We start from the raw sequence: 27,989 nt of genomic DNA on the forward strand, positions 1-27,989 counted from the left end.
TAAAGCTCATAGATATCGTATATATGATGTCTATGGTAAAGCTGCATCGAAGCGGAACCAAACTTCCTGCGATTTTCAACAAAATAAATGAATCACAGAATTCTTTTATTATACTTGAGTGAGGAGGAGATTCTGGCAAGATATGCCAGATGGTTAAGAAGTAAAATTAGTGGAATTGAACAATTCACAATTGAAGATATTATTTTTTGCAACTCAAAACTTACAAAAGAGATTTCTCTTCTGACAAATATTACTATTATTATGGGTAAATACCATATTCACAAAAATAAATGAAAAAAACAGATGCCAAATATAAACTGCTTTAAAAATGAATTTAGAATACTCCTGTACTCCATAAAATATATTGATAATCCTAATCAAACTGTTGCTAATTTTTGTGATGCTGTAAAATGTATCACCCTGTAAGTTGTTTTTATGGTTCTGTTTGTCTGGTAATTTTACATAAGGTAAAATTTAAAAAAAAAAAAAAAAAAAAAAAAAAGATAAAATAAAATTAAATAAATAAAATAAAATAAATGAATAATGGAACTTATTATTCACAAACAGTAAACATTACCAACCCAAACATATATTTATTTCAACATTAAAAATAATAAAAACCAGTGTTTTGTCCGTTTATTTTTCCTATTTTTGTTCAAACTCGCTGATCGTGTTGCTATGGTTGCTATGATTAGAACGTGACACTTCCGGTTTGAGTCTAGCGGACATCCGGTTTGAGTCGACTTGTTTTTAACTTTACTCGTGTTGTCTTCATCTCAAATAGTGCAACACCTTCCTCATCAGGTCAACAGTATCTTATTTTTATTCAGTTTGTGGTTTTAATAACCGGGACAAGTCCTTGCAGCGCCACTAACGTGATACTGAACACATTAAACGTCCGACTCTAACAAGCAGCTAACGTTAGCGTTAGCAGGGATGGCGGAGGTTCCCGGGACTTCGAGCGAGACGATCACGGAGACCGTTCAGACCAGCACGCCGCCGCCGCCCCAGCAGGTAAAACCGTAGGACACTGTTAGGGAAACACTGTGTTAAATAAACTCATAGGGAGAAGAATGACACCTTTTTGATTTGTCATGAAGCCGTGATGTTCGTGGACGACTCCCGTGTTTTCAGTGTGAACGCCTCATGGAGCTTCAAGAGGCCTGTAGTTTTATCTACCTTAAGATGTAGTTAAATCTGCCTTAAGATGTAGTTAAATCTGCCATAAAATTTTTGTTTCATCTGCCATAAGATGTAGTTTCATCTGCCTGAAGATGTAGTGTCATCTGCCTGAAGATGTAGTTTCATCTGCCTGAAGATGTAGTTTCATCTGCCTGAAGATGTAGTGTCATCTGCCTGAAAATGTAGTGTCATCTGCCTTAAGATGTTGTTTCATCTGCCTGAAAATGTAGTGTCATCTGCCTGAAGATGTAGTTTCATCTGCCTGAAGATGTAGTTTCATCTGCCTGAAGATGTAGTGTCATCTGCCTGAAAATGTAGTGTCATCTGCCTTAAGATGTTGTTTCATCTGCCTGAAAATGTAGTGTCATCTGCCTGAAGATGTAGTTTCATCTGCCTGAAGATGTAGTGTCATCTGCCTGAAGATGTAGTTTCATCTGCCTGAAGATGTAGTTTCATCTGCCTGAAGATGTTGTTTCATCTGCCTGAAGATGTAGTTTCATCTGCCTGAAGATGTAGTTTCATCTGCCTGAAGATGTAGTTTCATCTGCCTGAAGATGTAGTTTCATCTGCCTGAAGATGTAGTGTCATCTGCCTGAAGATGTAGTTTCATCTGCCTGAAGATGTAGTTTCATCTGCCTGAAGATGTAGTTTCATCTGCCTGAAGATGTAGTTTCATCTGCCTGAAGATGTAGTTTCATCTGCCTGAAGATGTAGTTTCATTCATCTGCCTGAAGATGTAGTTTCATTCATCTGCCTGAAGATGTAGTTTCATCTGCCTGAAGATGTAGTTTCATCTGCCTGAAGATGTAGTTTCATCTGCCTGAAGATGTAGTTTCATTTGCCTGAAGATGTAGTTTCATCTGCCTGAAGATGTAGTGTCATCTGCCTGAAGATGTTGTTTCATCTGCCTGAAGATGTAGTTTCATCTGCCTGAAGATGTAGTGTCATCTGCCTGAAGATGTAGTGTCATCTGCCTGAAGATGTAGTGTCATCTGCCTGAAGATGTAGTGTCATCTGCCTTAAGATGTAGTGTCATCTGCCTTAAGATGTAGTGTCATCTGCCTTAAGATGTAGTTTCATCTGCCTGAAGATGTAGTTTCATCTGCCTTAAGATGTAGTGTCATCTGCCTTAAGATGTAGTGTCATCTGCCTGAAGATGTAGTTTCATCTGCCTGAAGATGTAGTTTCATCTGCCTGAAGATGTTGTTTCATCTGCCTGAAGATGTTGTTTCATCTGCGTTAAGCTGTTGTTTCATCTACCTTAAATTCATTTCAGTGGAAGGTTATTATCTGAAGGTCAGTGGTGAAACTGGACGTGTTAACATGTGATTTGTAGCTGTTTTTTCACACTTCTTCCTCTGGGTTCAGGTGTGCATCAGGACCTGAGCTGGTCTTTCTGATGAAATCTTCCTGCTGGAAAGCAGATAATCTCATCTTTCTGCTGGAAAGCAGATAATCTCATCATGTCGTGCTCCACAGAAACACAAAGAGCACGTTGACTACAACCAGAGCACACAGATTGATCAGCTTTATCTGAACACGAAGGTTGCTGATTAAATCGTGAAATCTCATTGGTTGCTGCCTTTTAATAATGTCACAAGCATGTGACCATCCGGTGTGGTTTGTGCAGAAGCCATGCACGCGTGCATGCACAAACACTTCTTTCAAGTGATTGAAAACACCAGATGAGCCAAAAATAACTGTTTTCAGAGGTGGAAGCTGCAGTGTGGAAATGAAGCAGATGCTTTAGGCCTATCAGTAAGGAAGAGGCGAGGCCTTCATCCCATCCAAGAGTCCTGTGGAACTGTGGAACTCCTTTCCCCACATTGCTTCATTAAACCCCCTCCTTCGGACACACACACGTGTTCAAACACATCCATCCCTACCCCCAAATTCTGTGTTATTATTTGACCTAACGTTTTTATTATGTCTAATCATATGGTGGACGTTCAGGATTTCATCTAGAAATATCTCTTGGGGAGGTTGGGAGGATTTCTTTTTTCTAAGTGTTTCTGTTGGCTTCTTGTCCTCCGCTGGGCTTCTGGAGGAGGCTTGATCTCCATCACTTCAGGAAACACAGATAGTGGAGATCACACATCACGCCAAATAGGAACCAATTCCACCATATTCAATGTTTTACAGCCGATCCCAGCTTCACCATCAAAGTCTGCCATTTTCTTTGTTTTCCTCAGCATGGAAATCGTGGGTTCTGACTAATCCCTGGATACTCTGCTCAGTCATAGAATACTTATTTGTAATGGCTTTTTTGTTTTATTTTTAACATGTTTGTGGTTTCAGTCTACATTTTTTTCCTCACAAATTAGGACAACAACAAAAGTATAAAAAATATTTCAGTTTTGAGCAGGAATTACAATTTTTCTGTAGATCTATCAAATAAAAGAACTAGAAAAGCACTCGGAGAGCGTACACCTCCACCTAGCATACTGATATTAACACCCAACATAACTTCAGAGTGATCCAGAATCCAGGATCTCTTCCGGATCTCCACCAAAATGTAATCCTTTGTTCTTTGTGAGACCCCCAACATATCCTGAAAATGTCATCAAAATCCATCCATACCTTTTTAGAGTAATGTTGCTAACAGACAACCAAACAAACTCTGTTTGTTTGCTAAGTATGCTTTGCCTTTGTATGCTAAGAATTGTCCATGTAGTCCAGTAGTTTTCTGCTCCCACACATCTCCAGCCTGCCGATCCTCCAGATAACATGTAGACACACCTGATGGTCCCGTATAACTGTCACCTCATCCACAGCATCATCCGGCAGGCCTTTCAGGCTCTAGCTAGGGTTTTCCTATTGGTTCAGGATCAACTGATCACATCAGACTCCAGAAACGTTCAGCCAATTGGATGGAAACGTTTTCAGCTGCATATTTTGTACATTTCAATGATATTCCTGTTACCTGGGTTGACTTACTCGGACATTCAGGGTCTGGATAAGTACGACAAAGCTGGTTATTAATTCGGTAATTTCATTTTATGGTTAATTTTAGGCTGTGTAATTGTTGTTATTGGGATTATTGGTTCAAACACAATCCCAGGGAAGCTAAATGCACTTTGTAATAAGTCAAGAACAAGTACTTCAAAAGGTGTCAGTGACAAAGCTTCATTACTTCATCAAATGCATTGCATGTGTCCTTAAAAACTGTTTCTCTCTTAAGTACTCCTCTCAACAGAACAGTCAGCCATTTTCCAAGAGAACTGATTGGACAGGACGCAGTGTTTTTACACTTTTTGATCTCTTATCCAGAACAAAACCTTCTCCGGGGCAGGTTAGCCATTCATCACTTCATGGTGATAAGAAGTGAACCTGCTTTGTAGGACAGAAAACCAAGGGTTAACGCTGAAGTTATCTGGGTAAGAGAAGATCCAGCTTCGTCAAACAGGCCTCTGCTGGAGGACTAGTTGTTGTTATGGTTGACTGGTTTAACAACAACTGTTGAGTGGCAGCTGGGTAAATAATTTGATCATCCAGGAGGTGAAGAGTCATAGATTGTGTGCATTTGGTCCTATCAGAGATATAACAGTTTATAATGTCATTGTTAAAAAAGGGGGAAAAATGGGATTCCTTACTTTTACCCACTCCTCTTCGGACTCTTTTTTTTTTTGTTTCTTTTGTTTTGTGTGTGTTTGTCTTAAATCGTGTTGGAAAAAATGAACAGAATTAAAAGAACATCATGATGACAGATTAAGACTTTAGCTGCTCTGTCTGAACCATGGCTTCCTGTCTGATGTGTTGCAGGAGGGACGAAGCCTAACAATCAAGCTGAGAAAGAGGAAGACGGAGAAGAAGGTGGAATGGTCTAGTGACACTGTGGACAACGAGCATTTGGGAAGAAGGTCCTCCAAATGTGAGTTCACACCCAGTTTGATAGTCTCCAAGTTCTCCTGGTGTCTTTCCATGGAGCTGGGAGGGTACAGAAGTTCTGTAACTTATGTCTCCGTTTGTGTAACTTTAATAAATCACATCCAGTAGTACAGACTCATTCTGCAAGTCGGTGTTTTTATAAGTCCAAAACATTTGTTCCCATTTTACACATCCACTCTAGAGCCCGTCAGATTCTCTAATCCATAACCAGTCACGATGAGAAGAGGGCTAAGATTCTTTGTGTCCTCAGCCAAACATTATGTCCAGTGGAAAAGTACTTATACCGCTGTCTGACCTGGGCCAGGTAACACAATTAGGTTAATGGAAACTCACAAGTTGTCTCAGAAAAGAGGTTAATCTCCTCAGTGATCAGATCATAAGTTTTTATTCACCCATAAACAGACTTCTCTTACTTCAACCCTCCTCTGTATGCTGCAGGTTAGGGCTTAAAGAAATCTGACCGGTTCTGGAGGATTGGTTGCTATGGGACAAATGTTTTGTATTTGTACATTTTACTTGTATTTTTTATTTGTATTTTCTGACTTACAGAAATAATCCTTACTTGTAGATCTTATCTGCATCTGTACTGTTATAGTCACACCTGTGAAGATAAAGGTTATAAACACATGGTCCAATCCTAATGCCATATGTTCTCATGTTGCTGTGCACGTTACCGATTCTGACAACGTCCTATGAAGCATCAGCTATACAACTGTCCATGTTCTGTTCAATTTTACAACTTTTCTACAGTACATCTAGATCTGGTAGTAGATAGGGCTCGGTTGTTGATTGTATCATTTGTTTGAACAGGTGAGCAAAAGTTTTGTAAGACATAATTAAAACAGATTAAAACTTATTATGTATTTTCAAGTCCATAGTAAAACAACTTGTAAGCATTTGTCTCTAGAGTCTTTATCTGTACACCAATAAACAGGTGTTTGGTTAGCTTAAAACTCTCTGTTCCTTTCCATCACTCTGAGGAGGAACACAATTATTTTCCAGGTGATTTGTAAACAAGTATGTTGTCACCATGACCCTCCCTAGCTAGTGAGGGCATTACTGGATGTAAATGACCAGGAATATTCAGGAACATGGAGTATTTATGGTGGCGTTATCATAGATCACTCTTTGTGGAGACGACAGATAAATGCCTGCAAAGCTTCCGTAAAGGGTAATTATAAACTATATATAAACTATATACCTTGATAAACTAAAGGGTAATTATTATCACAATTTACCCCACAGAGTTACACACTTGATTATGTAAATAATATCAGCTGGGGGTTCCAGAGATCTAGCCCAGTCTTTAGGGTTAAAATGCTCAAAAATGGCTGCAAACTACACCTGTTCTGTTTTTTAATTTAACTTTGTCAAATGTCATTAGAATTTCTAATGATTCGATTCTAAATGATTTGATAATGTGGTTCTGTATGTGGATGGTGTGTTTCCGTATGTGGATGATGTGGTTCTTTTAGTGGATGATGTGGTTCTTTTGGTGGATGATGTGGTTCCGTATGTGGATGATGTGGTTCTTTTAGTGGATGATGTGGTTCTTTTGGTGGATGATGTGGTTCCGTATGTGGATGATGTGGTTCATTTGGTGGATGATGTGGTTCATTTGGTGGATGATGTGGTTCCGTATGTGGATGATGTGGTTCTTTTGGTGGATGATGTGGTTCTGTCTCTGTTGTGTTCCAGGCTGCTGTATTTATGAGAAGCCCCGACAGTTTGGAGAGTCTTCCTCTGAAAGTGAAGGAGATGAGGATGAGGAAGGCTGTGGAAGTGCTCACTGCATCCTGGGCCACGGCAGGAGAGGCCATGGACAGAGGGGGGAGGGGGGGACCACTGCTCCTCCAAACTCTGGAGGGTCGCACTCCCACTAACAAGCAGTGCTGGATGAAGTGGGGGTTGTGAAGGGGTGTGTGTGTATGTGTGTGTGGGAAGGGGATCTCATTAAAAACCTGCACTCATTGTTTTAGTTTAGTCCCATCAGAGGTTCATATGTCAGGAAGTTCCAGCTGCTGAAGGACAGATGTGGAGATCAACATGACAAAGTTTAACATGTCATCGTGGTTCTGTATGGTCCAGCTAATTCATATCAAATCACACAGAGTTTCAATATTTTCTAAAACACATCAGAGAAGACCTCTGTGTCTGGGTGGAGGCTGGTCTCCGGGTGGAGGCTGGTCTGGTCTCCAGGTGGAGGCTGGGTTCTAGTCTGTTCTCTACTGACTGCCACTGACAATCTGTCATTCCATGGAGACATCTCCTGTTTTAAATAGTTTAAACTGGACAAATTTACTGTCTTATTTTTCAGAAGCAGTTTGGTTCTGCTGGTCTAAAGACGTGTCATTGATGGATCTTCTGTTCTTCAGCAGCACTGTGTCTCCATATTCATGTCGCTGACACGTCATGATTTGGTTCAGGAGTCACATGATTGATGGTGGACGTTACTGCTGCTAAATGTGCAGAAAACAGCAGTCGTCAATCAAATAGTGACCTTTAGATTGTGTGATAGTACTGAACGAGCTGAAAGACCCAGACCAGCAAAGAGACTTGTCCCAGCAGAGGTGACGGAACTTGTCTCAGCAGGCGTAAAGGAACTTGTCCCAGTTGGTGCGATGGGACTTGTCCCAGTTGGTGCGATGGGACTTGTCCCAGTAGGTGCGATGGGACTTGTCCCAGTAGGCGTAAAGGGACTTGTCCCAGTTGGTGCAATGGGACTTGTCCCAGCAGGTGTGGAGGGACTTGTCCCAGCAAGTGTAAAGGGACTTGTCCCAGCAGGTGTAAAGGGACTTGTCCCAGCAGGTGTAAAGGGACTTGTCCCAGCAGGCGTGAAGGGACTCGTCCTACCAGGCGTGACGGGACTCGTCCCAACAGGCGTGACGGGACTTGTCCCAGTAGGCGTGACGGGACTTGTCTCAGTTGGTGTGATGGGATTTGTCCCAGCAGGCGTAAAGGGACTTGTCCCAGTAGGTGTGAAGGGACTTGTCCCAGTAGGTGTGAAGGGACTTGTCCCAGTAGGTGTGAAGGGACTTGTCCCAGCAGGCGTAAAGGGACTTGTCCCAGTAGGTGCGATGGGACTTGTCCCAGTAGGCGTAAGGGGACTTTTCCCAGTAGGCGTAAGGGGACTTGTCCCAGTAGGTGTGAAGGGACTTGTCCCAGTAGGTGCGATGGGACTTGTCCCAGTAGGTGTGAAGGGACTTGTCCCAGTAGGTGTGAAGGGACTTGTCCCAGCAGGCGTAAAGGGACTTGTCCCAGTAGGTGCGATGGGACTTGTCCCAGTAGGCGTAAGGGGACTTTTCCCAGTAGGCGTAAGGGGACTTGTCCCAGTAGGTGTGAAGGGACTTGTCCCAGTAGGTGCGATGGGACTTGTCCCAGTAGGTGTGAAGGGACTTGTCCCAGTAGGTGTGAAGGGACTTGTCCCAGCAGGCGTAAAGGGACTTGTCCCAGTAGGTGCGATGGGACTTGTCCCAGTAGGCGTAAGGGGACTTGTCCCAGTAGGTGCGATGGGACTTGTCCCAGTAGGCGTAAGGGGACTTGTCCCAGTAGGTGCGATGGGACTTGACCCATCAGGACATGATGTTTTAAAAGCTGCATGGGGGGGGGGCCCATACATACTCAACACACTGTGGATGAGTTTTTTTGTATTTATTTATTTACTGCTCTTAGTTCTTGCTGATGTTGGATGTGTGGTGGACCACAGTCTGATGGGGGTTCAGGATGGACTGGACTTTGGATCAGGTTCTGATCTACAGGTGGGTTTTCCCGTGATGTTTTCCCTACATTTAACCTGTTTCGTTATCAGGGTGGGACTGAGTTATCGGCTCGGTTTAGTTAGATGTTTTACCAGGAGCTAGACAGGGTCTGAGACACTGGATCAGAACCTCTCCTTTCATCATGACCCTGGCTAGACATAAGGACAGACGTTCTGTAGAATCTAAAGATGAACTGTGTTCCTGGTAGAACTGTTAACCTCTGATGTGACTGAAGGCTTCACGCAGCTTTGACCTCATGTTAACCAGGATCACAGCCCCGGTCTTATCAGCCTGCAGCTACACGGACCACTGAGTCCGGTGCAGGCCCATTTCCAGCAGCGGCTCAGACTGGTTCCAGTCTGAGCTGCTGCCTGTTTTTAGTTTGTGTAAATAAGCCAGTTAATTCTACTTGCAGTAGCTACCTGTACATGTTAACCGTTGAAAATAAAGAAATCTGCTCGAGGTTCAGTCTGAGCTGCTGATAAACTGGCTGCACGTTCACTCAGCGTGATGTCAGCTTGATAATGCAGATCCTCACATATGGAGTCCTGAATCTTAACGCTGCACCGCATGAAGATTCAGGACCACACCAGAGAGGTGGGGCCCATCCTGTAGCTTCAGACTAGCATGGAGATCCTGGAGTCTCTGGACTGGACTGGGTCTGATGAAGACTCGTTACCACAATGATCTCAGGAGGATTTCTGACTGGTGATGGAGGCCGGTGATGTCCAGACAGCCGCTGTTTGTTGTGAGGAAAATACAAGAAAATGCTGTGACTGCAGAGGGTTTTCCTGGAAGGGGATCAGATGATGGGGCGTGGTGCAGAACTCTGATCCAGACTCTTCCACCATCATCATCATCATCAAGGCCTCCACGCTGTGGGTCCCTGCCTTTCGTCCCATCTCCTCACAGTGTTCCAGTTGTATATCATGCTCCTGCTGGTGGTGATGATGCACCTTTCTGTATATATTACTGGCAAAATGAAGCAGATTTAATAGGAATTAAAGTTTTGAACTGCAACCGCAAACAGACCACGGTGTCTTCATCTTTGGGATCTCCACTGTAACGTACCAAATAAAACCAGTATATAGAAAAATGATTTGAACTGGTCTTAGTGGGTTCATTTGAAAACAATCCCTTTTCCTTTTTACGAGACAAGAACATCAGGAGGAAGCAGTTCACATGATTTATGGTTCCTTGAGGAATTTGCATCATTATCTGGAAATAAAGATTTTGATACTGTTTTGATTTTTTTAATCAACCTTGAAGATGCAAATTCATTCATGGCAGCTGAAAATGCTCCTCCAGAGCTTTGTCACAATAAATACTAAAGATTTATTCAATAAAATAAAAGTTCCAAAACAAAATGTTACCAGATAATCTAAGCCAGTTCCAACAAGGACTTGTCATGACGGCTGATGAGGGAGATTCCTTCATTTAATCATACATGTACACCATCAGTATATACCAGGGCTGTGATATGATTTTGTCCCGATTCAATTTGATTCCGATTTCTTTGGGTGCTGATTAGATTTAAATTGCGATTTTCACAATTCCTTTATAGAAAAATTTTCCTTGCTCGTCATTTTTCTTGATTTCGATTGGGAAAAACATCACAGTAGCCAGATCATCATTCTGATGCTATAATGCCCAAGAAATAAAAATTACAAAATTTTTTAATTATTTTATTTGAAAACAAAAAATCTATTTTAAAATTGTGAAGCAAAAATATCCCGATTTTCCCACCCCTAGTATATACGTATGGAAACGTCACAAACATCAGTAATAACAGTAGCTGGAAGTAAATCAGTGTGAAACATTAGCATCAGGACCTTAAATGACAAAAATGTTTGCAATTATATAACAATTATTAAACCTTATATAAACTGTGCAAATAATAAAAAAATACACCAGCTAGTATTATGGTGACGTGTCAATAAAAATATGGATTTATTACTAGATTTTTATTGGAAGTCGATTCACAAATGCTAAACTTTTTCTTTTAAAAATGACTTCTGTTATTTTTTAGTATATTCTGATATAATTTAAAAAGGGGTCTTTGGTATTGTAATATTCCTGTAAAATACTAGCAGGTACCGCCGAAGGTAACCGGCTGTATCAGATCTGATTAAGAAGCTCCACAGAAAAGAAAGTAATGCATAAAATCTGAAAAAAAAAGCTCATTTTATTTGAACTTCAGGACCCGGTATAATCTATCGGACAGATTAAACCGGGTCGGTGTGGAAGTGCAGCTCCTCTAGTCCACAGACCCGGGTAAAACCGGAGCATGTGGTGGACGGAGGACGACTGATTCAGGGTGAAACTGGTAAAAACTATCAGCTTCAACACCTCTGTGTGAGTTGTATCAATTTTAAAGGCAACTATTAAACATTTCTCATTTATTGTAAATAAAGTTTCATGTTTACATTTCCTGGGAGTTTCTGCCTCTCAGAGCTGGGACGTCTCAGAAACAGAAGTCATGACCAGCAGGGCGACGGAGGAGGTACTGCAGCAACGTGAGCCGCAGACCTCCTCCATCCTCCGGATGTTTTCAGTTCATCCTGTTGGATTTGAGCGGTTCGCTGGTCAGAGGGCTTTAAACATGGCAGATGTCCTGCTTTACCGTCACGGCGGGGATGAGAAGTTCCTGCAGAGCTCAGATAGTCTGGATGGAGGACGACCAGAGGAAAGGGTAATAAACGGTGTGCTTTAATGCTGATGTGGGACATTTTACAGTAGCATCAACAAGTCACAGCAGAAGCCATCTTCCCTTACGGCAGAGTGGAAGTACGGATCAGTGAGCTGATCCAGCGTGCTGCTAATAAACTAAACATTGCTTTTCTTCCGAACAATCATCAGTGTTCATATGATATTGCTGCATTAAAGCTTCGTACAGCACGGTGAATGAAAGGCAACGTGGAGCTGCACACGCGCTCTGATTGGTGCAAATACAAATAAAACATTCACTTTGTGGATTCTAACAAACTAAATATAAAGATTTTATTTCCATTTCTGTGCACATATGGAAAAAGTGTCTATATGTCACCTTATTGTAAAACTGAACTTTCAAGGTTTCAGTTTTAACTTTATACATTAAAGAACAGATCCAGAAAGTTCTGGAGGTCCAGAGATGTGATTACTGAACATAAAAAAGACGAAACTCCGCATTTTCAGCTGATTAAAGTTCGTTTGTTCTGGAGAACAGTGGGAACTCTGAGGCGTGAACGTAGAAAACAAAGCGGAAGCACAGAAAGTGACGTAAGGCAGAAATAAATACATTAGTGTGTTGACAGACCCCCACCCACACACACACACCTCCATCAGGTCAGAGTTCAACATCAAACTGATTCAGACACAAAGTTTTAGTGTTTCATGGGAAAAAATGTGTAAATATGCAGATTTTTCTCACGGTGCAGTCAGGTACATGTCTGCAGAGGTCGCTAGTCTCCTCCCAGGTATTTTACCCTTCACCAAAAACTTAAAACCTAAAATTTAACCTGGACCACCAGGTAAACCCCTCTGGACCACCCTGTAAACCCCTCTGGACCACCAGGTAAACCCCTCTGGACCACCAGGTAAACCCCTCTGGACCACCAGGTAAACCCCTCTGAACGGTGGATGACGCGCCGCTGTCACACACAGAGAAGCTGGAGTGTTAAAGATGAGCAACATTGTTCAGCAGCTCATGGTGGGGTGGACTTCCCAGCTGGTGAGGGCTTTGGTATTTGGTCCTGGACCTGGAAGGGTCTCGGCAGTCCTGGACCCCGTCAGAACCTCACGGCGAGGAAATCCTTCCCACAAAACGAATAAAAGCAAATCGGCTGAAAGGCCACCATGTTTTCCCTGCAGACCCACAGATTCCTCTGTTTCTCATTATATTCCGGTGATCATGTTAAAACACACACAGACACACACACACACACACACTCATACGGTGGTGAAGTCCTGCTGTGTCGGCTCAGGAAGTCTCATGAAGATGGACTCCTGAACATCTTCTCAGCATCTGAGGAAAAACAGAAAACAACGATGAACAGCTGATCTGGAGCGACACACTCCTGTGTGTGTGTAGACAACAGCCTCCAGCTTATAAAGGGGTTTGGTCCTGCGTGGGGTTTTCATGTGTGGGTTCAGGACTCCATGCAGGAACTGGGATGGACTGGATGCCCCAGGCGCCACCGGAGGTGTTGCCGGGTTACTGGATGAGGAAACATCTGCAGACCTGCATGGATATCCGGTATCAGGCTGATGTTAGCGTAGCACCATGTAGCACCGCTGATCCAGTTACATGGTAGTAGATTAGTTTTGACATAATGTGGGAAAACCGTGTCGTATTTCGTTTTTCAGGACAAACATCAACTCAGTTCATCGAGATTTTCACACTGAAGCTGAAAAAGTTTAAAATGACCTCAGTGGCCTTGTTACTGCAGGCTCCAGTTCAATTTAAACAGGCTGTAGTTAGATGTAGCTAGAACGTAGGACCGGGCGATTAATCAGATTTTATTCTCAGTACGATCTGGGTTTCCAACGATGATAAAAATAAAAGGGTGTGATTATTTTTCTCTCTGCAGTTTCCTCTCCTGCTGTCTTCAGCTGCTAATCGAGCGTCTCTGGCGTTGCAGCGCTGTGCTGTAAACTCCTCCCACAGCCGCTTTGCTTTCATTCAGACACTGTTGCCAACTTGGAGACTTTCTCGCTAAATCTGGTGACTTTTTTTGTTAAAAGCGACAAATCTAGCAGCTTTTACTGGAGTTATTAGAGACTTTCCTGGTGTTGTGGCGACTGACTTGAAGGCACATATTGTTCTGCAGTTACTGTAAGGAAGGAGCAGCGGGAGCCTCTCCCGTCCTAAAGCACTCCCAGGCGGCCAGTCTCAGTCGGCTCCGGCTGCAGGTCAATGTAGAATAACTGCAGTAGGTTGTGGAAGTTCACCTAAACATAGTTTATACCATTGTCAGTGACAACTGGCTGCATTATTTTCCTATACATAGTTCGGCCAGTTAAACACTGTAATATCCCTCCGTTACGGGGCGTTACCATAGCAACGCGTTAACCAGCTGGTTCAGATCAGCCGTCTTTTAACAGGTGAATGAGAGAAACACGCTGCAGCCTGACAGCGGTTGTTTGGTATAAAATGTACATCCAGGCCAACGTAAAATAGTTCCTATACTTCAGAATATTCATCAAGTGTTGTAAAAAAGAAATACAGATTTGTTATGAAATGTTTCCTGTGTGGGACCATGGTATAAGCGGATTAAACAACTTTGAACGGGGCATTAGTCGGTTATAATGCACGACAAAGAGTCAGGAACACCACGACGCGCAGCGTTGTTTAATCCTTACTTTTATTTATCTATTCAGTTTACATCAGTATCTACACTTTGTCAAGACAAAGCTTCATGTTATTTGTTTGTTTTCTAAAATATGTGGAATCCTAAATACATTTTTTTAAAAGTCAGTTTAATGTAAAAGAAAAAAAAATCATGTTAAAGATAACGGATAATCGTGTTAAATAATCGAGATCTCAATTTCAGTCAAAATAATCGTGATGATCATTTTTGCCATAATCGTGCAGCTCTTGTAGAACATGAAAATATCCTCTGGAACCAGTCTGGTGGTGTTTAGGAAGATATTAGGATGAAAATAAAGGGAAATATTTTAGATTTTTTTCGTAGAGGAAGGATCAGGCAGAGACAGAAAACCTCATGTTCAGGTTCCTCCACTGCTCATGAAGTCGTGTGACGCTGCAGACAGACGGATGTCGGCTGCTACTGGCTGCTGTTGTTTTAAAAGCTTTCCAGAGATGGGGATCCTCTGAGGTTCAGAGTTTTAATTAGTTTAATAAAATGTCTTTAAAAAGTTTTTAAAGACATGAGAAAGACTTGACTTACCTTCAGCATGAAGACAAACTAGTCTTTATGTTCTCTGCCTTCATCCGCCTCCTTTTCCCCCTCCTCGTCTTTGTCCACACCGAGGAGGACGCTCTGCCTGACGCTGACAGAGATCACCAACGCCTGCACGATGCCGTAGATCAAAGCGAACTGAGGGAGATACTCCTGGATCAGCCACAGCAAGCCCGCCATCCCCACTGTGGACACGAAAAACATGGCCATCCCATGGAACCACAGCCTCAGAGCTCCCTGGACCCCCAGCACCTCCAGGATCAGCTTGGTGGGGGGGGACACCGTCCACAGGAAGGCAACCACAAACAGATCAAACAGGTGGCGCAGGAAGTTGAAGCAGATCTCGTAATGCTCTGGAAGGATCTCCACCGTCCAGCTGTGAGCGAAGAATCGGAACGGAGACGTCAGGCGAGAAGAAGGCGGAGGAGACGGAGGTGGCGTTTCAAAGTCTGAGTAGTCTCCGTCAACATCGTCTCCCTTCCTCCTCCTCCTCCTCAGGCCGGCCGGCTCGGCTTCTCTGGACCAGAAGGTTGAAGCTGGAAGATATCTACTCCACCACCTGGAGACTTGGACCATGTTATCCGTTTCCTGTTTCCCTGCTCCAACATCCTCGATCTCCACCGGCTGGAGCTTCTCCTGCGCCTCCCAGAACTCCTCCACCGCCCCGGCGTCACCCCGTCTTCTCCATCCTCCCCAGATCCAGGAGACCCATCCCATGCGGCCCCAGTCCGCCCTTCCCTGCTGCTTCTCTGCCATCCCCGGTGTGGTGTGTGATGGAGGACTGCCCCCCCAGGAGCGAACCCACCCCCACGCCCTGCCAGCCACAGAGACCATCTCTTCCTGGGTGTGTTTTAACTAGTCAGGTCTGTCTGCTGTCTGTGGAGCTGAAACGTCCGATGTTGGGACTCTGTCCAGTATTTAGGCCCCAGACGCACCAGTGGGTGTCAGAAACCAGTTCACCAGATCCAACTGGCCCACACACATTACTTTCTTTACCAGAACAGGAACCGTTCAGGAAGCAGTCCACCATCTGCAGGTCTGCAGACCCTCCGGATCATCCTGCGGAGCTCAGGAGGAACTTATCCCAGACAGGTGCTCAGAGTTCGGACAGTTTTCTGCTGGATGTTTAGGAGCTCCAGAACATCCTGAAGCGGCGTCCGCGGCGTGTCGGGTCTGTCCCACCTATAAACAACAGCAGAGGAGCTTGTATCCACTATATATCAAAGACCTCATTGTTCCTTATATACCAAGCAGAGTACTTCGTTCGCAGACTGCAGGCTTACTTGTGGTTCCTAGAGTCTCAAAGAGCCGAGCAGGAGGCAGAGCCTTTGGTTATCAGGCCCCTCTCTTATGGAATAAGCTCCCAGTTAGTGTTAGGGAAGCAGACACCCTCCCCACCTTTAAGACTAGGCTGAAGACTTATCTTTTTGATAAGTCCTATAGCTAGGGATGGTTAGCATCCCTTAGTTATGCTGCTATAGGTTTAGACTGCTGAGGGACATTTCCTGATACACTGAGCTTCTTTCTTTTTCTCTTTATCTCTCTCTTTTATCCGCCCCCCCATAACAGTGTTGCATCATTAACATGTATGTCTCCTGTCTCAGCAGGTCTCCCTGGCCGGGAGTAGCAGTTCCTGTTGTCTTTCTGTCCTCTTCCCCCCACACAGCAGAGGCAGATGGCTGCCTGTCCTGAGCCGGGTTCTGCCGGAGGTTTCCTTCCTGTTAAAAGGGAGGTTTTTCCTTCCCACTGTCGCCAGTGTGCTTGCTCAGGATGGGAGATTGAGTTGGACTCAACTCAATCTGTTGGTTTCTTTATATAGGCTATTGTGAATTGGCTTTCATTGTGGTTTTTTCCTGTCTGTAAAGCGTCTTGAGATGGGATTGCCGTGATTTGACGCTATATAAATAAAGTTGAATTGAATTAGATGAAGCCGCTTTCAGCTCCACGTCCTCCAGCTCAGCTAACACCGCCTACAGAGCAGCTGAACCCGGGACTTTACTCCCGAACCTCCTCCTTGCTGATGTGGTGAAAAGTAAAACGTGTTTTTTCTGGTTTTATTGCCCCTAAAGTTAAAGATGTAAAAAAAAAAAAAAAAAACCAACAACAACGTGTTAGCTGAAGCTAACTGCCCCAAAGGTAAAGAAACCCAAAGATGCGTTTGGCATCGAACCACCGAACAATCGCGACTGAGATCGGGACACACTTCTTATTTCACCATCTCCTGATTCTAGACTGTAAACTTGTCCCGTTTCAGTTTATTTAGAAATAAAATCTGGAGAAAAACCAAAGAAAAGCAGCTCACCTCTCAGGGAACAAAGGCTGAGGCTGGCGGAGTTCCGGTCCGCCTCCTAAATGGATCCGCAGGTCCGACCGGAACCATGTCGAAAGTTCCAACTTTACCAACTTCGTTCTGAAACGCTTGTTTCTGATGATCCGAACCTTCATGTGACCTGGTTCTGATGATCAGACTGGACCGGTTTTGTGGACAGATGTAGAACCAAGTGTCACCTCCATCAGACCCAGTAAAGGTTCGGAATATTTATAAACTCGATGGGCTTTTTCCATCTGGTTTGTCATCCTTTAATTATCCACCAAGCACCAACTATGTAGCAACAAACTGTCAGTCATTTATAATAAATCCATACCAGTGTCTACATAACTAAATCCAACAAATATCTAGTTTCCCAACCAACACCAGAATGTTTATTTCTGTGTTTATTAATGTTCATCTCCCTTCAAATCAGTGTCATCGCGACCAACTGGACCAGAACTCATCTCCAGTTTCAGTTCCATTTTCCATAAGAACAAACACACCAGATTCCACAAGTTTAATTCTTTATTCCACATACAAAAACATGTCTGACAATTTCAACACGTAATTACAAGCAAGGAAAGGAGACACGTCTCCAGTTCCACACCGCAGCTCCTCCCAGTTACCACGACCTGAAGCTCCAGTCTTCTGTAAAAAAAAACAAAACATGAAAAATCTCATGTTTACACTCCAGAACTTCCTGCCTTCAGGGTCCATGTGCTGCGAAGCAAACTGGAACATAACGGCTAATACTTCCATCATTTCAAATACTACTAAACAAATTTAATGATAAACATTTTAGACGAGGAAGCTGCACTAAATCTGCAAAAATTCAGTCATCTTTATGTTATTTTCATTTTTCCATGCGAGGTCCATATTTAGTTAGATATTTTATTTTCCTGTTAAATAGGCCAGATTTATTGCATAACTGGTTGTTACATGCTGCTTTTAACATGCATTCCCAGCAGAACCTGGTTCCACCACGCTGTAACGGCAGTGGACTGGAACCATTAAAACCACCCAGTTCGCGCGTGTCCCGCTTGTTCGATACTTCCAGCATCTGTTTAGGATCTGGTTCACCTCAGTGGTCTGACGGTCTCAGTGCGCTGCGAGTAAACTTCAGTTAACATCAGTCGAACCGAATAACTGCATCATCATCGACCAGTCAGACCAGCACTGGTTTCCATCCTGAAGCTGGGATTCAGAAAGAATCTGCACAGCAGCATCATGAGGTCCACTTTAGATAAATTTCACTTTCTCTCTGCTGCGTTTCAGCTTCAGGTCTGCTGCTTCAGGTCCCGAGCCACAGACACGTCACAACTAGTCTCAACAATTAATCCATATTAAACACCATGAGTTTAAACCGATGTGTTTAATATGCGATGAGCGTGTGGTGGTGTGTAGATTATAATGTGAGGAGGCACCACATCAGGAAGTTTAGTTTGATATGACCTTATGTTAAAAGTTAGGAGAAAAATGGGCTCTTATTGGAATTTTCATTATTTTATTTTGTGCTTTTGCCCTTGTCATGTGGGACTGAATTTAAAATAGAAAAATTAATGAACTACTTATTTTTCAAAATGTAAATGTGTCTTATTTATTTTCCTTTACTTTGTTTGCTGGCTATGATCCTTTTTTTAATTTGAAAATCTGGCCCACCTGAATATCTTATAGAGTAGCCCTGCTGTAAAGCCTTGGAGGATAAGCAGCAGCTTTGTGGCACAAAGTAAACTGGGTTAAATGGAACTAATGTTCACCTAACAGCACTGGGATTGATGTTGGTTTTTATCATTCTGTAGGACGTTTACTGAACACTAAAACATACAGCAATATGTTTATATGTAGAAGAAAGCAGATTTAATTGCAGGTGTTCTAGTTTATTTCCACAGTTCTAGTACGATTTAAGTATCAGTCACAGATATTCTGCCACAGGACAGCTGGAAGTCGCCGCTTGTCAGATGTTTCTAAATTCTCTGCACAGGTTGGAAAAAGTTTAAAACTATTTTATACAGTAGTCTCCAGAGAGAAGCCCTCCATGTAGAGACCCCATCACCATTTCCATCTGTTCTCTGATAGAAATCCAGATAAACCTGGGATTTTATCTAGTGTGCGAAGCAGAGGGCGTAAAGTTGATTACATAACATTTTATTTAGCTGGGATCTAAATACAGAAATAGAATTTCATGTGATTTTATTAGTTTTCAAAAATCAATCTGGGAAAAATAATCCTCATTTCTTTGAAAATAATTGTATCAATAACACAGAATCTTAACGTCCTTACTGACAAACCCATCTAATAACTGGTCCAGTTTTAGCTCCAGTTTGTTCTAACTTGCCCTGCATTACTGTTAGTTTCCACCACAGTGGGGGGTACTGGGATGCATACCGTATGAAGACGAGTGGCCAGCTTCCATCGGCGTCAGCGACCTAACGGAGGAGGTATGTAGCGTTATTACACATTATACTGGTTAAAAACACTTCTGTGATCGGACGGTCTGAATGTTTAGACCCATTTCCAACCCGTTTGAGACAACTAGTCTGGTTAAATCAGACGTATGGCAGGTAACGGACCAAACATAGCAGACCGCTGTGGTTCTGTGGTCAGTGCACTGTGAAAACAACTTCATGCTTTTTTCAGAGACTCTAGTCTGTGAATCATCATCCCACGTCAGACACAAGCAGCTGTCAGATGGCGCACTGACCTGGAGGAGCCGCCATCCCTCTGATGGACACCTGCTGATGAAAACCAGGGTTAGTTCCACATCCAACTGCACCGAGGAGGAGCACAATCATCCACCATGCATGTTCAGTGCACTGTGAAAGAGCTTCATTGTATAATCAGAGACTCTAGTCTAGTGAATCATCACAACAGCGTTCTGGTCATCACCGGGCATTATTCATCCAAACTCACCATCTTCAGGGTCATGTGATCAGCTCCAACACCAAGTCAGGAACCTGGCAGAAACAAAAGTGGGGAAATCTCATTTCTCTACAATTTGTTCTTTAAAATGTAAAGTAAAAGTGGGGAAAAGTGCTGCAAGTCGTTTGTTATCGGAGCCGTAGGAACAGAGGGGACCCTCCCAGGCGTCCTGCAGCCAGCTCCCAACACCAGCGTTTTATTTTTCAGCATGTAATTAATCATTTCATGGTCCACCATGATCTGATGTTACACATTAAACCTGGTGGGTCTGATGAGGCTAAGCATCAGTTTAATCACTCTGGTCTCAAGTTATCCCAAAGTTATTACATTCCTTCTGCTGGGCTATAAAGCTCTGAATGGTTTAGGAGTACATCAGACCTCCTGACTCATTATGACCCTCCCAGACCCCTCAGGTCATCTGGATCATCTGAGTTCCTAGAGTCAAAACGAGCCATGCACTCAGCTTCTATGCTTCACATGTCTGGAACAAACTCCCAGAAGGTCTCAGATCAGGTGAACTCTTATTCAGATCGAGGTTACAGACCCTCCTGTTCTCCGCTGCATTTCAGTCGTTTTTATTCAAACCTACTTTCAAGTCCGACTCTGCATGTTTCCTTATGCAGTCTTATTTTTTTTCCCCTTGCTTTGTTTTAATTCTAAATTATGCTTCTAATTTTCTATTGTGTCATTGTCTCTGTTGAATTGTGCCACAGAAATAAACGTGCCAGGCCTTGGTATACATCTAGGAGCTGCAGTTATTTAACTGAATCCTGTTAATTAGAAAATGTGATCTTCACAGTAAACATCTAAAACCCTCCGGAACAAGTTCTCATGAGACAGGATCGATTCTTTTTCCCCTTAGTCTGGAATCTGCTGGACTGTAATCTAATCTACACACTTCTGTCCATTTCCATAGTTTTGTCTAATTAACAGTAAATCTGTTTTTTTTTTTTTTTACCTGCTGTTGGTTGGAAATGTGACCATCTGGTCCACCTGGCTAACGACCATCATCAGGATCTTCCCTCAGATGTCCCCATCAGTGGAAACATGGTCCAGTCTGGCACGTGGTCGGCACGTGGTCCGAACCGAGCCGGTGGTCCCGGAGCTTTCCGGTCCGGTCCAACAAAACCGACCAGAGAACATTGGTCCACATCCGGCTCTGGATGTTTCAGACATAAAATAAGTAAATAAATAAAGAAAAGAAAAGTTCTGATATAAATTCAACACAAAATGTCCGGAGGTTCCGACATTTCTCCGCGCAAAGACCGAAGAGCACGCTGTTCGCCGCTTATATATGGGGTCCTCCTTCTATTTACGTCTTAGATGTCCTGGATGTTGCCTGACTTCAATGTTTGTCAGTAGGTAATACCACAGCATGGTTATTTTAAACACGCTATAAATTAATAGAGAGAGAGAGAGAGAGAGATTAATATGTCCAGTCAGATTGTGTTGCTTTGCTCTCATGTGTTTGTGAGAAATCATGCAGACTTACTCCTCCAAACTAACAGATATTTTTAATTTTAAAAAACGACGAAGACAGATTTAAAAATTAAAGTATAAAAGAAAAAAAACTGATTTGGACTTTTACCTAATTTAGTCTTCAGATGCAAGTTGTTTTGGATGCCAAATGACTGTAGAATGGAATATTAAATGGTGGCATGTCGTAGGAGTCATTTCTGACTTTTAGACTCAATTGTTAGAGCCATTGTTGTCAATTAGACTCAATTTTTAGTTTAGTTATTTTAATTTTTGTTCTAAAATAGTTGGCAAATTGATTTATTTCATGGTGGAGAGAATAGCTGGGCTTATATATTTAGGAGGGTTTCTAAGTTTATCACAGCAAACTGAGTCTAAGAATTAATGTCGTTTTTATCAATGATTTCAGATAAATGTAGCTGTTTGGCCCTGCATAGTTTTAATATCTAGAATATTTTTTAAAGTTATTTCGTTTGACCTCTCAAATTCTTTCAGTCCTGCTGTTTCAAACCTTGTCAATCTTTTTACAGAGTCAAATAGCTTAGTATACATCGATGCTTGATCAATAATACATTCTTATTCTCATTAGTAGAGGAAGTAGAATCAAGTTTTAGGGGTGTAAAATTGTTTGCCTACTGCCACATGAGCAGCAGTTTTGGTGGCTTAAACTACAAGTCCCATCAACCATCGGGCTTGTGGTTGCCAGATTGTGTTGCGTTTGACAGGAAATCAGCTTTTCCGTCACGTAGAGTTACCTATCCTCATGCTGACTCTTGTTTTACTCAACTGGCAACCCACAGTGCTGACTCTTGTCTACTCAACTGGCAACCCACTGTGCTGACTCTTGTCTACTCAACTGGCAACCCACAGTGCTGACTCTTGTCTACTCAACTGGCAACCCACAGTGCTGACTCTTGTCGACTCAACTGGCAACCCACTGTGCTGACTCTTGTCTACTCAACTGGCAACCCACAGTGCTGACTCTTGTCTACTCAACTGGCAACCCACAGTGCTGACTCTTGTCTACTCAACTGGCAACCCACAGTGCTGACTCTTGTCTACTCAACTGGCAACCCACAGTGCTGACTCTTGTCAACTCAACTGGCAACCCAGAGACGTGTCACTGCTGACGTAACTGAGGTGAGCCAAACGGAAGGAAAATGGCGACCGTCTACGAGAGGTACAATCTGTAAGTATCCTTCATTTTTATCTCGGTTCCGTCTCCTTTCGTTCTGCTGTTTTTACAACTTTGTTGAGCGACGAAGACGGATGTTTGTAGACAGATGTGAGAGAGAAGCGCGAGCTCAGCCGTCATGTCGCTGACACAGCGGCTGAAGTTTGCAGACAGGCGCGGATGGAGGAGCAGGAAGCAGAGGAGCTGCAGCTCATTTATGATGAAGAGAAACCTAGAATCATGTGGAAATGATGGAAAACCTGGAATCATGTGGAAATGATGGAAAACCTGGAATCATGTGGAAATGATGGAAAACCTGGAATCATGTGGAAATGATGGAAAACCTGGAATCATGTGGAAATGATGAGATATAATTATAGATCTACTTACATGTAGAGCTATAAATTGATCTGTAGATTAATAGTTTTATTGCACAGAAATGACAAAAAACAGCAAGTTCTAAATCAAATCCACATTTGCCAAATTCAGAGTTCCAATTCAGAGGTGTGTTGCAGCGGGACACTTGGAAAACCTGCAGGACACCGGTCCTTGAGGACCAGGATTGGAGATCCCTGTTTTATAGAATATTTACATAATATAATTATGATTATATGTTGTTCTATAACTATTTTGTAAAGTACATTAAAATAAATAAGAAAAAAAATACTAAATATCACTAATTAACAAAAAAAAGTATCATTGCATATTGCACATATCCCTATAAAATACAGCTGTATCATTTTCTTTTCCTATTTATCGCAAAGGCAAAGTTGCTTAATAACATTATGTTTAATTGTATCACAAATTTATTCTCCATTGAATGGAAGTGTATTGGATGACACACTAACATCCACTGAAGTGGTTTATTTACAAAAATACCCTCCTCATTCATGAATATGCAAGACAAAAGCTTGTAAATAGGTGTCAACTACAGGGCCACCATGCATGAAAGGGTTAAAAACATAAAAAGTTCTACATTTAGACTTATTTAGCTTATTACCAGACTCATTTAACAATGTATTGCTATTACACTTTTCCTCTGTGAAATATGTTCTCCCTGCATTAGGCCTGATCTTATCTTTAATCTAGAAATCTTCAAAAACTCAAACTACTGACCAGCCGTACACTTAGTCTGCAGCATCTGACCTTCACTGTCTGGCTTAGTAAATGACTGTTAGTAGTACTACTGTAGTAAATGACTGTTAGTAGTACTACTGTAGTAAATGACTGTTAAGTAGTACTACTGTAGTAAATGACTGTTAGTAGTACTACTGTAGTAAATGACTGTTAGTAGTACTACTGTAGTAAATGACTGTTAGTAGTACTACTGTAGTAAATGACTGTTAGTAGTACTACTGTAGTAAATGACTGTTAGTAGTACTACTGTAGTAAATGACTGTTAAGTAGTACTACTGTAGTAAATGACTGTTAAGTAGTACTACTGTAGTAAATGACTGTTAGTAGTACTACTGTAGTAAATGACTGTTAGTAGTACTACTGTAGTAAATGACTGTTAGTAGTACTACTGTAGTAAATGACTGTTAAGTAGTACTACTGTAGTAAATGACTGTTAGTAGTACTACTGTAGTAAATGACTGTTAGTAGTACTACTGTAGTAAATGACTGTTAGTAGTACTACTGTAGTAAATGACTGTTAGTAGTACTACTGTAGTAAATGACTGTTAAGTAGTACTACTGTAGTAAATTACTGTTAGTAGTACTACTGTAGTAAATGACTGTTAAGTAGTATTACTGTAGTAAATGACTGTTAAGTAGTACTACTGTAGTAAATGACTGTTAGTAGTACTACTGCAGTAAATGACTGTTAGTAGTACTACTGTAGTAAATGACTGTTAAGTAGTATTACTGTAGTAAATGACTGTTAGTAGTACTACTGTAGTAAATGACTGTTAGTAGTACTACTGTAGTAAATGACTGTTAAGTAGTATTACTGTAGTAAATGACTGTTAGTAGTACTACTGTAGTAAATGACTGTTAGTAGTACTACTGTAGTAAATGACTGTTAGTAGTACTACTGTAGTAAATGACTGTTAAGTAGTATTACTGTAGTAAATGACTGTTAAGTAGTACTACTGTAGTAAATGACTGTTAGTAGTACTACTGTAGTAAATGACTGTTAGTAGTACTACTGTAGTAAATGACTGTTAGTAGTACTACTGTAGTGAATTACTGTTAGTAGTACTACTGTAGTAAATGACTGTTAGTAGTACTACTGTAGTGAATTACTGTTAGTAGTACTACTGCAGTAAATGACTGTTAGTAGTACTACTGTAGTAAATGACTGTTAAGTAGTATTACTGTAGTAAATGACTGTTAGTAGTACTACTGTAGTAAATTACTGTTAGTAGTACTACTGTAGTAAATGACTGTTAAGTAGTATTACTGTAGTAAATGACTGTTAAGTAGTACTACTGTAGTAAATGACTGTTAAGTAGTACTACTGTAGTAAATGACTGTTAGTAGTACTACTGTAGTAAATGACTGTTAGTAGTACTACTGTAGTAAATGACTGTTAAGTAGTATTACTGTAGTAAATGACTGTTAAGTAGTACTACTGTAGTAAATGACTGTTAAGTAGTACTACTGTAGTAAATGACTGTTAGTAGTACTACTGTAGTAAATGACTGTTAGTAGTACTACTGTAGTAAATGACTGTTAAGTAGTACTACTGTAGTAAATGACTGTTAAGTAGTACTACTGTAGTAAATGACTGTTAGTAGTACTACTGTAGTAAATGACTGTTAAGTAGTACTACTGTAGTAAATGACTGTTAAGTAGTACTACTGTAGTAAATGACTGTTAGTAGTACTACTGTAGTAAATGACTGTTAGTAGTACTACTGTAGTAAATGACTGTTAGTAGTACTACTGTAGTAAATGACTGTTAGTAGTACTACTGTAGTAAATGACTGTTAAGTAGTACTACTGTAGTAAATGACTGTTAAGTAGTACTACTGTAGTAAATGACTGTTAGTAGTACTACTGTAGTAAATGACTGTTAGTAGTACTACTGTAGTAAATGACTGTTAAGTAGTACTACTGTAGTAAATGACTGTTAAGTAGTACTACTGTAGTAAATGACTGTTAGTAGTACTACTGTAGTAAATGACTGTTAAGTAGTATTACTGTAGTAAATGACTGTTAAGTAGTATTACTGTAGTAAATGACTGTTAGTAGTACTACTGTAGTAAATTACTGTTAGTAGTACTACTGTAGTAAATGACTGTTAAGTAGTATTACTGTAGTAAATGACTGTTAGTAGTACTACTGTAGTAAATGACTGTTAGTAGTACTACTGTAGTAAATGACTGTTAAGTAGTATTACTGTAGTAAATGACTGTTAAGTAGTACTACTGTAGTAAATGACTGTTAGTAGTACTACTGTAGTAAATGACTGTTAGTAGTACTACTGTAGTAAATGACTGTTAAGTAGTACTACTGTAGTAAATGACTGTTAAGTAGTACTACTGTAGTAAATGACTGTTAAGTAGTACTACTGTAGTAAATGACTGTTAAGTAGTACTACTGTAGTAAATGACTGTTAGTAGTACTACTGTAGTAAATGACTGTTAAGTAGTACTACTGTAGTAAATGACTGTTAGTAGTACTACTGTAGTAAATGACTGTTAAGTAGTACTACTGTCGTCACTCAGCTCTGCTCCAGATCGTAACATTACAGCCGCCATAGGTTTTTTTTCTCCACCTTTCCTTTCTTTCAAACGTCCACTTCAATGTAAACACAGAAGCGAGTGAACAACATGACGTGCGGCGTGACGTCGCTACAGCAAGCGTTGTGCGTCTAAACCGCCCTTAACAATACGTTTCTTTTGAGGCGACTTTTTTTAATTTATTTTATTAAAATCAACAACTATAAGCTATAATATGTAGTGAAGTCGTAGGAGGATATACTGATAGCTGGGGAAAGCCGGTAAAAGTTCCGGTATGCACCATACACTGTAAAAATAGTCCCGGTGTGCAAAGGGATAGAATTTAAAACTGCGTACTGCTGCATACCGGCCCTCCTAAAGCACTGCTGGTATCATATGGACATTATGGAGCAGCCTGAAGGCTCAGAGCAAACAGGAGGGAACGCTATTTAATCTACATGTTGACTTTTCTGTGGTTTGGGAATGATGTCAACACATTTATGACAAACACAAGGTTTTTAACCAGCTGTTTGTTGACTGGGTCAAAATTCATTAGTTTCCAGTTAACTTTGGGCTCAGACACACCCCACGTGCGCTGCACCTTTCTACAATGTGAGCCACCCAGTCTGACTCATCTTGCTCCTGTCCGACCAGTCCTCCTCCAGTCTGACTAGTCTTCCTCCAGTTTGACTAGTCCTGCTGGGAACCTGGGTGGAAGATTAACATGAAAACAAAAATAAATCTGTTTCCCAGGTGTGGTAGACGTTAAAACGAGCTGAAACACTGCATGTTGTGTTGATGCAGAGTGGGCATGTTCAGGCTGGTTTAAATTATATAGACCAACAATGGAGAGGCTGTTTCAGACCACGTCACTGCGGATAAACATGGACTCGTTTAAAGCTGCTTTATGCAAACTACCTCATTTAATGTTTTTAATCACGTGGTTTTAGAACAAGACGGGAAAAATTAAAGTCTTAAAGACAAAGTAGAATATTGATTAAAAAGAAGCCATCTTTCTCACCTGCTAAATGCTGGAATAGGCTTCATTTTCCCTGAAGCGGACTAAGTGGTAAAAGGAACAAGACCGGCTCCAGGAATGCATACATGATGGTCAGACAGACATACGAAGGGGCCAACATGCGATCGCATCAGCCTGGGTGTCCCACCTAAAACCGAAGGTCCTAAGAGCTGTCCAGCCTGGGAGTCCCACCTGAAACCAAAGGTCCTAAGAGCTGTCCAGCCTGGGAGTCCCACCTAAAACCGAAGACCCTAAGAGCTGTCCAGCCTGGGGGTCCCACCTGAAACCAAAGGTCCTAAGAGCTGTCCAGCCTGGGGGTCCCACCTGAAACCAAAGGTCCTAAGAGCTGTCCAGCCTGGGGGTCCCACCTGAAACCAAAGGTCCTAAGAGCTGTCCAGCCTGGGGGTCCCACCTGAAACCAAAGGTCCTAAGAGCTGTCCAGCCTGGGGGTCCCACCTGAAACCAAAGGTCCTAAGAGCTGTCCAGCCTGGGGGTCCCACCTGAAACCAAAGGTCCTAAGAGCTGTCCAGCCTGGGGGTCCCACCTGAAACCAAAGGTCCTAAGAGCTGTCCAGCCTGGGGGTCCCACCTGAAACCAAAGGTCCTAAGAGCTGTCCAGCCTGGGGGTCCCACCTGAAACCAAAGGTCCTAAGAGCTGTCCAGCCTGGGGGTCCCACCTGAAACCAAAGGTCCTAAG

The 27,989-nt window shown here is 42.0% G+C and overlaps 3 protein-coding genes and 1 long non-coding RNA gene across 5 annotated transcripts in view; 2 read left to right on the forward strand and 2 right to left on the reverse strand.

The window, feature by feature from the left end:
- The first annotated feature begins 734 nt into the window (after window positions 1-734).
- On the forward strand, window positions 735-9,844 carry ppp1r11 (protein phosphatase 1, regulatory (inhibitor) subunit 11). The gene is made up of 3 exons (XM_079259067.1): window positions 735-1,014; window positions 4,945-5,053; window positions 6,769-9,844. Exons 1-3 carry the CDS (start codon window positions 937-939, stop codon window positions 6,951-6,953), a joined length of 372 nt encoding a protein of 123 aa, XP_079115193.1. The 5' UTR covers window positions 735-936; the 3' UTR covers window positions 6,954-9,844.
- A 1,712-nt stretch (window positions 9,845-11,556) lies between these two features.
- Window positions 11,557-17,072, reverse strand: cUnh6orf47 (chromosome Un C6orf47 homolog). The gene is made up of 3 exons (XM_079258885.1): window positions 17,031-17,072; window positions 14,717-15,910; window positions 11,557-12,831 (listed from the first exon to the last, which is right to left on the reverse strand). Exon 2 carries the CDS (start codon window positions 15,560-15,562, stop codon window positions 14,735-14,737), a length of 828 nt encoding a protein of 275 aa, XP_079115011.1. The 5' UTR covers window positions 15,563-15,910; window positions 17,031-17,072; the 3' UTR covers window positions 11,557-12,831; window positions 14,717-14,734.
- A 482-nt stretch (window positions 17,073-17,554) lies between these two features.
- On the reverse strand, window positions 17,555-21,209 carry LOC306770310. Its single transcript, XR_013771732.1, has 5 exons — window positions 20,917-21,209; window positions 19,950-19,993; window positions 19,741-19,771; window positions 19,425-19,465; window positions 17,555-17,687 (listed from the first exon to the last, which is right to left on the reverse strand). It is a non-coding gene; the product is annotated as an uncharacterized lncRNA (long non-coding RNA).
- Window positions 21,210-22,564: 1,355 nt separating this feature from the next.
- sacm1la (SAC1 like phosphatidylinositide phosphatase a) overlaps window positions 22,565-27,989 on the forward strand; it is a 35,436-nt gene continuing 30,011 nt past the window's right edge. For both annotated transcript variants that reach the window (XM_079259138.1, XM_079259139.1), the window contains exon 1: window positions 22,565-22,623. In XM_079259138.1, coding sequence (XP_079115264.1) covers window positions 22,595-22,623 — 29 coding nt within the window. In that variant the 5' untranslated portion in view covers window positions 22,565-22,594. The remainder of the gene's footprint in view (window positions 22,624-27,989) is intronic.

This window comes from Telmatherina bonti, assembly GCF_933228915.1.
Source record: "Telmatherina bonti genome assembly, chromosome: 19".
NCBI classification, from domain to species: domain Eukaryota; kingdom Metazoa; phylum Chordata; class Actinopteri; order Atheriniformes; family Telmatherinidae; genus Telmatherina; species Telmatherina bonti.